Here is a 14,509-nt window from a genome sequence, read left to right as displayed (position 1 = left end):
AATGATGAGTTACAAAATATTTGCAATTAAACAAGAACAAAAACACAAGATTCCAAGACTTGGTGACTTGGTATTAACATAGTATTTAAGAGGGAAAAAAATTTAACTTAACATGCATGTATTAAAATATTACAAAATTAATGGAAACAAGTTGGACAAAAAATAGAGAAAACTAAAGAAACTAAGAGAACACAGGAGTTAATGGAATAGAGAACAAAGAAACTATAAAAAGGATCAACAAAACCAAAAATTGCTTTTTTGAATGGACTAATAAAGTTTACAAAATGTTACAACAGTAGATCAAGGAAAAATAAAATGGTGTTAGAAATAAATAAATAGAGATAATTATGTTATAATTAGAGATAGAGATAAATAAGAGAAACCTTATGCAAACAAATTTGAAAAGGCGATAAGGACAATTTCCTAGAAAAGAAATTATCAAAATTGACTTCAAAAAAATAGAAAATCTGGAAATCACTAACTATTATAGAAACTAAATGTACTTCTATGCCTAGATGTATTAGGGGTAGTTTTACTAAACGTTTGAGCAGCAGATATTTGTTAGTGAAAGCAGACTATTTTGAAGAATAGAAAAAGAAAACAGGTATAATTCCCAGTGTACCTGAGCAATAAATATTTTAAGAATTTGCATGTCTGAAAAGTTTTTATTTTTGCCTCATGCCTGATTAATAAGCTGGGTATAGAATTTCATAGTGAAAATTATTTTCACTTAGAATTTTGAAGGCACTGATCCATGTTTCAGGATTCCAGTGCTGAGGTTGAGGACAGATGCCAACATTTCCAGTCCTTTGTGCATGATCTGCTCCTCTTCTCTAGGAGCTTGCAAGATCTTTGTCTAAAGGGTGCTAAAGTTTCTGGTAATGTGTTCATCAGTGCTTTGGCATGAATATTACAAAATCTACCATGCTGGACCTGATAGACTCTTTCAACAAGGCAATTCATTAAAGTTTTCAGAATTTTTGTAACATTAAAAAATTATTTCCTCTGTCTTTCCCTCTCTCTTCCTTATACCCCTATGATTTGAATGTTGAACATCTTGGAAGGATACTCTGATTGTTTTATCTTTTCTACTTTAAATCTGTCCTTTTGTTCTACTTTCTGAAAAAAATTATAAAGTATATTCCAACCACTTGATTACAATTAAAATTTTTATCACATTTTAAATTTCCAAACTGTTGTATTCTCTTAGTATTCTTCATTGTAGCCTCTTGTTCTTGTTTAATGATTAAAATTTGTTTCGGGGATGCCTGGGTGGTTGAGTCAGTTAAGCATCTGACTCTTGATTTTGGCTCAGATCATGATCTCACAGTTCATGTGTTCAAGCCCCATGTCAGGCTTTGTGCTGGCAGTGCAGAGCCTGATTAGGATTCTCTCTCTCCCCCTCTCTATCTCTGCCCCTCCCCCCACTCTCTCTCTCAAAATAAATAAATAAACTTTAAAAAATACATGTTTTCATTTCTTTGAAGACATTAGTTATAGTGAAGTTTTCTTCTGTTCCCTGCATTACTTGGCTGTTCCAAGTTGCATTTTTCTTTGTCTTGGCTGTCACCATCAATTAGAGATAAAGTATAAAAATTCTGACTGGAAGGTCTGTATACATGAATTGGAAATCTGTTGGCTAGTCAGCTTTAGCAGGGTGAACTAGCTGGGCCATTACAAATGGCGGGATTTTTTCATCCTACACTCACTAGCTTCCCTGTAGAGGAATTCTCCAATCTGCATCCCAGGTACACTAGGCTTGTGCATGCATATGTACATGTGCATGGGGATCCCTTGAATAAGTACTAAGATTTTCACAATGCAGGTTTTCACTCAATCTCTGCATTTTCAATGCAGAAGAATCTTAGTCTACAACTGTGCAGAAAGGAAACCCCCAATCTTCTGTCATGATGAGGAAGAGATCTGGTAGTGAAACTCTACTTACACACTTTCAACCAATCTTTTTTTTTTTTTTTCCAGACTTACATTTGCCCTACCTTTCTAAGTTGAAAAGGGACAAATTAACCTGGCCTCAAGTCTCATCTCTCCCTCTACAACGCGTTTAGTAGCTTACCAAGCAAGTCAAAACTACATCAACAGAACAGGCTGATTCCAGTAACTGAACTCCTTCTAACAAGATAAGGAAGTCCCCATAGTTAATTAATTAGACGTTCAATCGGGGCGCCTGGGTGGCTCAGTTGGTTAAGCAGCTGACTTCAGCTCAGGTCATGATCTCGTGGTCCGTGAGTTCGAGCCCCGCGTCGGGCTCTGTGCTGACAGCTCAGAGCCTGGAGCCTGTTTCGGATTCTGTGTCTCCCTCTCTCTGACCCTCCCCCATTCATGTTCTGTCTCTCTCTGTCTCAAAAATAAATAAACTTTAAAAAATTAGGCGTTCAATGATTCCCTTTCCCAGTCTCCTATAAACACAATAGTACAAGGGCCAGGACCCTCAAATGGAGGCTTCACTATGTCCGGCCATAAGCATAACTGAGGAATAAGAAGAACTTGAGAAAATCATGTGCACTTTGCTGTTTTTCTGCCTAGAAATATTTCCAATATACTCTATTCAATTTTACTAAGAAATAATTTATGTACAGTAAACTGTACTAATTTTACAGTGTATTAATTCAATGAGTTGACAGATGTATGCACCCATGAAATCACAATCATAATCAAGACAGAAAGGTTCTATCACTTCCAAGAGTCCCCTATGGCCACTTGAAGTTCATCCCTTCCTTTTACCTCTGGCCCCAGATAACCACTGATGTGCTGTCAGTCATTATAGAATGGTTAATATTTTCTACAATTTCATGCAGTATGGACTGGTTTGGTCTCTCTTTTTTATTGCAGAGTAGTATTTCATTTTTATGAATGTATGAGAGTTTGTTTATTCACTCATCTGTTGATGAACATCACTTCCAGTTTTTTGCCACTGTGAATAAAGTTGCCATAAACATTTGAATACAAGTCTTTAGGTGTATACCTCTCTCTTGTGTAAAAACTGAAGACAAGGATGTCTGAGTTACATGATAGGTATGTACTTAACTTTTAAGAAAGGAGCCAAAAACTCGTCCAAAGTAGTTGTACCATTTTACAGTTCTACCATTGGTGTACAAGAGCTACGGTTGCAGCATATCCTCAATAACACTTGTGTTGACGGTCTTTAATTTTCTGTTTTAGTCATTTTAGTGGATATGTGCTGTGTACTGTATCTCACTGTGGCTTTAAAATTTACTTATTTTGAGAGGGGAAAAAGACAGCAGGCACACATGCGCATGTGCATGAGCATAGAGAAGGGGCAGAGAGATTGACTCCCAGGTGGGCTCCAAGCCATCAGTGAGGAGCCAGACATGGGGCTCTGTCTCACGAACTGTGAGATCATGACCTGAGCCAAAATCAAGAGTCAGAGGCTTAACAAACTGAGCCACCCAGGTGTCCCTCTCACTGTGGTTTTAATTTGCATTTCCTTACTAACAAATAATTTGAATATCTTTTCATATGTCTATTGGCCATTCATATGTCTTCCTCTGTTAAAAGTTCATTCAAATCTTTCATCCAATTGTTTATTGGATTGTCTTCTTATGTATGTGTTATGTACACAGTGAGGTAAGAGTCTACCCTCATTTGTTTCCATAAAGATATTCATTTGTTCTTGACCTTCCTTTACCTATTGAATTATCTTGTTACCTTTGGTTAAAATAATTGAACTATACATGTGTGGATCTATTTCTGGTCTCTGTATTCTGTTCTTTTGAACTTGTGTTTGTCTTTCACCAATTTCATCTTGTCTTGATTACTGTAGCTTGACGCTAAGTCTTCAAATCAGGTAGTGTGAGTCCTACATATTTGCTCTTATTTTTAAAAATTCATTTCGCTATTCTAGGTGATTTATATTCTCATATAAATATTAGAATCAGCTTGTCAATTTCTACAAAAAGATTACTGGGATTTCTACTGGAATTGCATTGAATCTATAGATGAGTTTAAGAAGAACTGACATCCGAACATTGAGTTTTCCAATTCAGGAACATGTTCTATCACTACATTTAGCTAGGACTTTTAAAATATCTCCCAGCAATCCTCCTGTAGTTTTCAGTGATGTGATCTTACACTTCTTTTGTTAAATTATTCCTACATATTTTCTCTTTTAATGTTATTATAAATAAATTAAAATGTAATTTCCCAGTTGTTTGCCTCTGGTAAATAAAATTTTAAGTGACTTATATCCTGAATTTATTAATTCACCTATTAGTTCTAGTCGTCATTCTTCATATTTCTTAGGGATTTCCACATATACAATTGTGTCATCTACAAATAAGTTTTACTTCTTTCTGTCTAATCTTCATGCCTCTCATTGCTTCTTCTTGTCGTAATGTAATGGTTAGGACCTCCAGTACAATGCTGAATAGAATCAGTGAAACTAGACATGCTTGCCTTGATCCTGGACCTACAGGGCAGGGCAAAGCATTCATTAATTCACCAATAAACATGAAGCTTACTATACATTTTTTTGTAAAAGGACTTCATTAAAGTAAAAAAGTACCTTTCTACTCCTAATCTGCTGAGAAATTTTTTTCATAAATGGGTGTTGGATTTTATCAAATACCTTTCTGCAATAGTGAAATGATCACATGTTTTTTCCTTTACTGTGTTAATATTCTTAATTACATTGAATAATTTTCAAATGCTACACCAAATTTGCACATTATCCATTTCTATCAGTCAAAAGTTCTGTAAGCTGTGTGAAGAGAAAACATGACTACAGTTGATTAACCAAGAATGAGTTCTTGTTTTTTTTTTTCACTTAACAAGCTCGAAGGAAGGTAGGAAGGTAGTCCAGTGCAGAGGTACTGGCTTTCCAATGTCTTTAATGTTGCAAGCTCCTTCTTCTTCCCTATTCCATCATTCTTAGTGTATGTTTTGCCTCTTTGTGGTCTCAAGATAGCTAATGAACTTTCTGCAAACACCTTCATCTTACGTAGGAAAAGGAAAGGAGAAGCAAGCAGAAAGGAGTAATACTTTTCTATAAATCTTTAGCAGATTTCTTTTTGCATATCATCAGCCAGAGCTTGTCACCTGGCTACATCGAGTTACAAGACAGGCTGGGGAAATGAGGTTTTTTTGTTTTACTAATTTAAAATTACTTTGTTTATAAAAATAATTCAATATGCTTTGTTCCTTATTTTTTTATAATAAAAAATTTCAAGCATATATAAAAGTAGGCAGAATAGAATAATTAACCATAATGCATTCATGACCTGACTTCAATTATCAACTCCTGGCCAATATCACTTCATCTTCTATCTAGTTTCACATATTATTTTTGTTTTTTTTGTTTTTTTTTAATTTTTTTTTTCAACGTTTTTTTATTTATTTTTGGGACAGAGAGAGACAGAGCATGAACGGGGGAGGGGCAGAGAGAGAGGGAGACACAGAATCGGAAACAGGCTCCAGGCTCGGAGCCATCAGCCCAGAGCCTGACGTGGGGCTCGAACTCACGGACCGCGAGATCGTGACCTGGCTGAAGTCGGACGCTTAACCGACTGCGCCACCCAGGCGCCCCTCACATATTATTTTGAAGCCAATCTCAGACATATTTTTTTCATCCATGCATATTTCAGTAGGTATCTCTATGAGATAAGGACTTACTTTCTTTTTTTTTTTTAATTTTTAAAAAATGTTTGTTTATTTTTGAGACAGAGTATGAGCAGGGGAGGGGCAGAGAGAGGGGGGGACACAGAATCCGAACCAGGCTCCAGGCTCTGAGATGTCAGTACAGAGCCCGAAGTGGGGCTCAAACTCACAAACCAGGAGATCATGACCTGAGCTCAAGTCAGATGCTTAACCAACTGAGCCACCCAGGTGCCTCTGGAAATTTTTTACTTCTATAATCACCTTAATATAAAATACTAAGTAGTTTTCAACAAAATGACATCACCCAATATTGAAGTTCTAGGTCCAAGAAGAGCATGGATCTCACACACACATTTAACTCCTATGCCCTGCAAAGTAACTGAATCATAGTATAGACTCCTAGCTTCACATTAAGAGATAAAATTAGGGGGATGTGCTTTATAATATGGAACTGGTAATTAAAACTTCCAAGGTTTTGCTATTTCTTCATTAGTAATATTTTGGTTAAGCACAAACTGAGTCACTCTTCAAAGTTATTTTAAGGCTTTGGGATGCTAGGCAACAAACATTTAAAAGGTAATATTTTTTCAAATCAGTATTATACACTTTGAGTACTTCTTCCCTAACACATTTCTGATTGCAAATGTCTCCTTCATACAAACAAACCCTGCCAAAATATGTTATGAATCAAATAATGAACATGGCTAATCTGCCTGTTTTATCTGTGTAGCAATATAACACAACAATGGTCTTCACCTACTCTGGAGCCTGATCACCTGAGTCCAAATTCTGACTCTACCATTTATGAGCAGTGTTACCTTGGGCTAGTAATACTCTCTATGCCTTTTCTCACCTGGAAAATGGGAATAATCATGGTTCTTAAATCATAGGATCATTTAATGACTTTTCAACACACTCAACCTCACTTAAAGTGAGGTAAAGACATATAGCCTAGAAGAAAGAGTATAGAGCTCAAATCCCACAAGTTTACTTATTGGGTAGGTGTTTATCATTTCTGAATATCTACTTCCTCTAATAAGAATAGCAGCACTTAGCCCAAAGTGTTGTTGTGAAGACTGAGTCACACAATCAATAAAATCACCTGGCATAGAGAAATCACCCAATAAATGTTAATTATTGTTATTACATAAGTGATTTTGCTACAAAATGTTCCATTTACAAAATATACGAAATATACCCAAAGCAAAGTTTAATATTCTAAAATCAGATAAAATCAAACTCTTAGCTTTCAATAAAGAAATGTGTTCTTTTACCTATTTCTAAACACATCAGGATCGAAGGCCAGGAAAACACTTGTTTGCTTACAACTAAGTTTGTGTAAGGGTACTCATGTTCCTCAGTCATGTGACGAAAATGTATTTTAATGAGATTCCTAGTTTCTTATCTCTAAAGAAATAAATGAATGCTCCTGGCGCTGCTAGTCCACTCCAAGTCTTTTTGGACCTGAGTTAAACACGTATTTAACAACACTTGCATACATTTCAAAATGAAGCACACAAGCAAAACCAACCCTGAATCCTTGCTCATTGTATTTTGAAAATGTCACTACTTCCTAAAAGAAGAAATAGATCTTTCACCTTAGCCTTTATATTATAGTACTTATTCTCTATATACCAAAATAATGACCTAATAGTGTAAATAGATTATGAAAATAAAAAGTGACACATACACTTTACCAACAGGCCCCACTTTCCCAGAAAATATTAATCACTGTACCTTTAGTGGCAAGATTTCTAGATGCTGAAATTCTAGTATGGCTTTTATGTTTAAATTTTTTTCTCTCTTCTTCAATTTGCTTTTCTTGTTCACAGAATTTCTCTTCTCTATGAATTCTTTTTTGTTCTTCAGCTTTTCTTTGACATTCCTTCCAGGCTTCCAATTCTTTAGTTGCTTTCATTCGTTCATTTTCTTTCATATCTTCTATTTTTTTCCTCTCCTCTTCTTCAATCTGTAAAAATTACAATTACCAAAACTTTAAAACATGTAAAAAGCAACATTTTAAAAATAAAAACTGCATTATAATAATCTTACCTCTAAATTCTTGTCATTGAATCTGCAGCAATTGTTAGTAGTGAATAAAAAATTAAAATGGGAATAGTAAATGATTTAGTATCTCCATGAACACAGGTTTTGGCTCCAGATTTACCATTAACTATTGATACCATCTTGAGCAATCATTTTCTCTAGCTTCAGTTTACTTATACGTAAAATGGGGGCAGGCATTCAATTAAATGATATCTAAGGGCTTGGTAAAAAAAAAATTGTTTTTTTCTAAAAAACAAGTCACTTGTTCCAAAATTTACACACACACACACACACACACACACACACACACACACACGCCTTTCTATGTATGCCAGCCTTACCTTGTCTTGGGACTGAAGTTGTGCCTACATTCACCTGAGAAACAAGGGAATAGTAAGAAAGGAAACAGGAAGGATGAACTAGGGAATCTGTCTCTGGTGGGTAGAAATGTTTGAACTTTGGATGCCGTTGCTGCCAAATATGTTTGCAGTAGCAGTTACTTGAAGCTTCCACAAGAAAAGCTAACTATCAGATGAATTTGAAAGCAGTGCATCATACAGGAGTGTGCTCTTTTTCCCTCTTATTAACATTCCTTCATATGGGCAAGAAAGAAAAAAAAAGCCCGTGAAAGCCTAACTGGTTGGTGTAAATGACTGACCATGTATCTCTGACTTTCCTATGGTTACAAAAATATCCTGACTCTATTGTCTAAAGAAGCAGTATCTAACAGAACTTTTCTCAATGATGGTAATGTTCTGTGCTATTCAATACAGCGGCCACTAGCTGTATGTGGCTAAGGAAGTACTTAAAATGTGGCTAATGTGGGGTGCCTGGGTGGCTCAGTTGGTTAGGTGACAGACTCTTGGTCTCAGCTCAGGTCATGATCTCACAGTTTTTGAGTCTGAGCCCTGAATCAAGCTTTGCAATAACGGTGCTGAGCTTACTTGGGATTCCCTCTTCTCTCTCTCTGCCCCATCCCCGACTGCACTCTCTCTCTCAATAAATAAGTAAACTCAAAAAAAGTTTTTTTAATGTGGCTAATGTGACTGAAAAACTAAATTTTTATTTAAGTTTCATTAACGTAAATTTAAGTTAATTTACATTTAAAAAAAATTTTTTAACGTTTATTTTTGAGACAGAGACAGAGCATGAATGGGGGAGGGTCAGAGAGAGAGGGAGACTTAATTTACATTTTAATACTACATTTGGCACAGCTCTAGAATAACATGCTGAGATGGAGTTTCCTAGAAGCTGAATTATTTCAGAATACAGAATAAACATTCTAAGTATGAAACTGCACTGAAGAGGTGTTCTGTAATATCTCCATGACCTAATACCTTCTTCTGGAAGACTGTTATTTTCCTACTGGATCATGGAACACTGACTTCAAAATAAATTTCACAGAGTACTGAACAGGAGTTTCCTATAGTCCGAGAATTGCACACAAGGCCTAAACTAAGCACAAAAGATGGTAATTTTTGCATGTTCTAAGTTCAGAGAGCTGCCAAAAGGTTGGGCCAGGAAGGATCTTACGTGTGGCAAAGAGCCAGCCTTTAAATGACTGACAACAGGGCATGATGACCAGTCACTGTTAGCCAGAGACAGCCACAACCTAAAAGGAGAAGATGACAACTTCACCCAGTTAAATATTATGTTTGCCTTTTTTCCTCTCCTTCCTCTCTGCCCCAACACATGGAAGAAGGGAAAAGTATGTGCAGTCAGAATGCCCTTAATCCCTCAGAATCTCTACAAGTGAAGTGAATTTTGAAAAGTTTTTAAAAACATGTAAGACTAAGCCTTAACTACCAAAAATGAGACTACCCTTATAACCAAAAGTAACAGGAAAATTATGGTATTATAGCAAAGATATAATTAAGAGAACTACATATGTATATACATATATATACATACATATAGAAATACACATACATACATATATACACATATACATTTATGATTTAATTTATAATACACTATAGTTTTTAAAAAAGGCTAACTCTTCAGGGAGAAATAGGGAAGAGGAAGGGCCAAGAAAGGCTTTACAGAGCAGGTGACAGAAGGGACTAGAATGAAGAGAAAAACATGAAGAATACCACAAAGCTTACAATAAAAGGAAAAGAGAGACTAAATATATCAAAGAGAAAGACAAACAAATGTTAAACAATCCTTGAAGTTCCTTTGTTAAAAAAAATATGATATGGGAAACATACCTCTTAAAGAAAGGCTTTAATAGTAAACTACAGTAAACAGAAAAACTCAGAAGGGGACTGAAGATGGGGACATCTACATTTCTTTTTTTTCCCCTAATATGTATTTTATTTATTTATGTTTGAAAGAGAGAGAGGGAGACAGTGCATGTGAGCATGAGTGGGGGAGGGGCAGAGAGAGAGAGAGAGAGGAGAATCTGAAACAGGCTCCCTGCTGTCAGCACAGAGCTTAACTGACTGAGCCACCCAAGCGCTCCCATCTACATTTCTTTTAATTTGGAATGAATGTCTGGTTTATTAAGGCATTGTTCTTTATAAACCAATCTCTATTATGAATTACATGCAAAAATCATAAAATTAGCAAATTGAAATGAGGAAAATATTAAAATTATAATGCATCTTGATCAAATACCATTATTTCTTATTTATCATACTAGGAAATGAAAAGAGAAAAAACAATTTAATTTCATTACATGCCAAAATATCCATTGATACTAGGCATAAAAGAAAAATTTTACTTAAAAAGGACTCATATAACATCACACTTTATGGTGAAGCATTAGATATATTTCTAGCAAAGTCACTAAGCCAGCATGACTACTATTGTACTATTTTCCTAGAGATCGTAGCCTATACAATAGAATTTTAAAAACAAGAAATATAAGTACAGATTATAAGGAAATAAAATTGTCATTATTTGCAAATAATTAGATTACCTGAAAGAACCAAAATAACAAACTGACAAACTATTAGAACTATAAGGAAAGTAAGTTCAGCAAGACAATTATATACAAGATCAACTAATACAAACTCATAAAAACTAACCTTCCTACAAACTGGCAGTAAACGATTAGAAAAATACATTGGAAAAAAACATTGTATTAGTAATTGGCAAAAAAACTTTAAAAATCCTAAAAATAAGCTTAACAAAGAAGCTATTTACTAACAAAGTATTTACTAACAAAGCTATTTACTAACAAAGTAAATCCTATATGTATGTTAAATAATTTTCCTGAGGGATAAGTCCAAATAAATGGAGATAAATGCCATGTTCCTAGAGAGAAATCTCAATGTAAATATGTTGATATTCTGAAAATTAACTTATAGAGTCAACGTAGATCTAATCAAAATACCACCAAAACTTCTTAGGGAGCTTTGTAAGTAATGTAAAAATTACCTGCTTAGTTATCTCAGAGGCATGAAGGGGTTGGCAATTCCCACACACAAACATCAAGTATAAAGCTGGACAAATCTATCCAAAACAACCATTCTGGAGCACAGGAAACTAACCAAAGACAGCTTGCAAATTGAGAAGTGTTTGCTCTAGAATAAATGCTAAAGTTACAGGTAAGAACAGTGGGAGGCTAGACCTGTCTGCCTGAGGTTGCTCCAGACCACCCACTGCCAGCATGAATAATGAGACTGGTAGTTCTGCCAACATAAAGCTAGCAAAAAGAATCCATCAGCTTTGTTGGCAAAAAGGGTGGACTCATTTCAGGGTGGGGCAGCAAAAACCCATGGATTTGGTGGATAAAAGTGATGGACTTCATTGTGAATAAATAGGGAAATTCTGAAGTTGGTAGAGGTCCTGGTTAGGATAAGTGCCTAACTAGTCAGAAAATTAATAGAAAGATCATGTAAATGAGAAAACCACAGAAAGTCTACGAAAAGCTTACAAGTCTGGCTAAATGGAAGGGTATGTATTTATTAGGAAGACCTGAGAAAGCCTGGCATACAACGAAACCAAAGTGAGGTGACTGGCTGGCTCAGTTGGTACAGCAGGTGACTCTGGACCTTGGGGTCGTGAGTGTGAGACTCACATTGGGTGTAGAGATTAAAAATAAAATTAAAAAAAAAGTGAAACCAACAAAGAGTTGAAAACTGGCTCCAACTTTGAATGTATTCTAAAACCTACCCACAGACCAACCAGCAAAGGGTGGTAGCCTTTACCACCTCTGCCCATATCATTAGCTAACAATTAAGCTATGCAGACACAGGAAAGACCTCTAAGGAAGCCAGCCTAAAGAATAAGAATTAAAAAACTTAGCAGAAACATCAGCAATTGTGTACTACAAACGAGACCAGACTGATTTCACAGTTAAAGTACAGGCAAGTTACTAAAAAATAAACAGCCCTCAATAAATAAACTAACAAACAAACAAATACAACAGGACCCAGAATTTCTATAATCTATTAACTAAATGTAAAGGGTTTGTTTTTTGTTTGTTTGTTTTTTTGAGAGAGAGAGTATGCTCACCCACATGAGTGGGGGAGGGGCAGAGGGAGAGGGACACAGAGAATCTCAAGCAGGCTCCATGCCCAGAGCAGAGCTCAATGCAGGGCTCCATTCCACAACTGTGAGACCAATTACCTGTGCTGAAATCAAGAGTTGGATTCTCAACTGACTGAGCCACCATAAAATGTATACTTTTCAATCAATAATATTTCAGAAAACAATTGATAAAAATTTCTCAAATTTGATGAAAACATGAATCCATAGCTCCAATAAGTTCAACAAACCAAAGTAAAATGAACACAGAGATATACCTGAATACAACTTAGTGAAACTGCTAAGTTAATACAAGAGCCAAACAAAGGAAAATCTTGAAAGCAGCAAGAATAAGACGGCTCATCATGTACAGGAAATGACAATACAAATAAGGCTAATTCCTCATTAGAAATGATGGAGGACAAAAAAAGTCAAACGCCATGGTCAAAGCACTGACAAAAAATATATAAACTATGAATTCCATGTCCAGCAAAACCACTCTTCATAAATGAAGATGAAATAAACACATTCCAAGATAAATAAAACTGAGAAGATGTGTTGTTAGCAGACCTGCCCTACGAGATATGCTAAAAAAAGTTCTTCAGCCTAAAAGGAAATGGCACCCAACACTAACACAGATCCATAAGAAGGAATGAAGAATATGGGAAATGGTAAATATGTGCATAAATATAAAAAACAATACAAATGGATAAACAAAATGTGGTATATACGTAACAGACCGTTATTAAGCTTTAAAATGGAAGAAAATTCTGACACATACTATATGTGGATAAACCTGAAGACATTATGCTAAATGAAATAAGCCAGTCACAAAAGGACAAACATGGTATGATTTCAATGACATGAGGTACCTAAAGTAGTGAAATTCATAGAAACAGAAAGGAAAATGGGTATTGCCAGGATCTGAGGGAATGGGGGAATGTGGAGTTATTATTGTTTAATGGGCACAGTGTTTCAATTTTGTAAGATTAACAAAACTCTGGAGATGCATGGTGATGATGGGAGCACAACATTAATGTATTTAAAGCCACTGAGCTTTAAAATTAATGATTAAAATAAAAATTTTATGTTACATATATTATATCACAACTTAAAACAAATTTAAAAAAATAACGCAATTCAACATCCATTTATGATCAAAATTCTCAAAGTGGGTACAGAGGTGACATACCTCAGCATAATAAATGCCATGTACGTCAAGCTCACAGCTAACAAGATACTTGACAGTGAAAAGCTGAAAGCTTTTCTTCTACAGTCAGGAACAAGACAAGGATGCACACTTTCACCACTTTTATTCAACACAGTATTAAAAGTCCTAGTCAGAGCAAGAAATAAAAGGCACCCAAGTCAGAAAGGAAGAAGTCAAATTGTCACTATTTGCAACAGACATGATATTATATATAGAAAATCCTCAAGACTCCACCAAAAAACTGTTAGAATAAACAAATTCAGTAAAGTTGCAGGATACAAAACCAATGTACAAAAATCTGTTGCATTTCTGTACACTAATAATGAGCTATCAGAAAGAGAAATTAAGAAAGCATGGGGTGCCTGGGTGGCTCAGTTTGTTAAACATCTGACTTCAGGTCATGATCTTATAGTTCATGGGTTCGAGCCCCATGTCGGGCTCTATGCTGACATCTTGGAGCCTGGAGCCTGCTTCAGATTCTGTGTCTCCCTCTCTCTCTGTTCCTTCCCCATTCATACTCTGTCTCATAAAAGTAAATAATACTTAAAAAAAATTTAAAGAAAGCAATCCCATTTATAATTATATCAAAAGAACAAAATACCTAAAAATAAATTGAACCAAGGAGGTAAAAGACTTGTACACTGAAAACCATTAAGACATTAATGAAAAGAAACTGGAGAAGACACAAATAAATGGAATATCCAGGCCTATGAATTAGAAGAATTAATATTGTTCCAGTGTCCAAACCATGCAAAGCAATCTACAGAGTCAATGAAATCTCTACGAAATTCCAATGTCCTTTTTCACAAAAATTGAAAACAACAATCCTAAAATTTGTATGGAACCAAAGAAAACCCTGAATAACCAAAACAATCTTGAGAAAGAACAAAGCTGGGGCAGCTAGCCCACAGATTTCAAACTACATTACAAAGCTACAGTAATTAAAACTTACAAGTATGGTATTGGCATGGTGCCTAGGTGGCTCAGTCAGTTAAGCTATCCAACTGTTGGTCTCAGCTCAGGTCTTGATTTCAGGGTTGTGAGTTCAAGCTCCACACTGGGCTCCATGCTGGGCATGAAGCCTACTTTTTAAAAAATAAAAGTATGGTACTGGCATAAAAACAGACACACAGATCAATGATC

General features: G+C 35.5%; 1 protein-coding gene across 4 annotated transcripts in view; it reads right to left on the bottom strand.

Moving 5' to 3' along the window:
- Nucleotides 1-14,509, bottom strand: part of DNAAF4 (dynein axonemal assembly factor 4) — a 63,871-nt gene that overhangs the window by 30,152 nt on the left and 19,210 nt on the right. For 3 of the 4 annotated variants that reach the window (XM_019442042.2, XM_019442037.2, XM_019442040.2), the window contains exon 4: nucleotides 7,372-7,603. In XM_019442042.2, the coding sequence (XP_019297587.1) occupies nucleotides 7,372-7,603 (232 nt within the window). Of the gene's footprint in view, nucleotides 1-7,371; nucleotides 7,604-7,686; nucleotides 7,709-8,021; nucleotides 8,056-14,509 lie in introns of all 4 variants that reach the window. The other variant, XM_053889047.1, reaches the window with a different exon arrangement.

This window comes from Panthera pardus, unplaced genomic scaffold, assembly GCF_024362965.1.
Source record: "Panthera pardus isolate Hobbes unplaced genomic scaffold, ASM2436296v1 HiC_scaffold_24, whole genome shotgun sequence".
NCBI lineage: Eukaryota > Metazoa > Chordata > Mammalia > Carnivora > Felidae > Panthera > Panthera pardus.
This window is presented reverse-complemented; position numbering and strand designations above follow the sequence as displayed.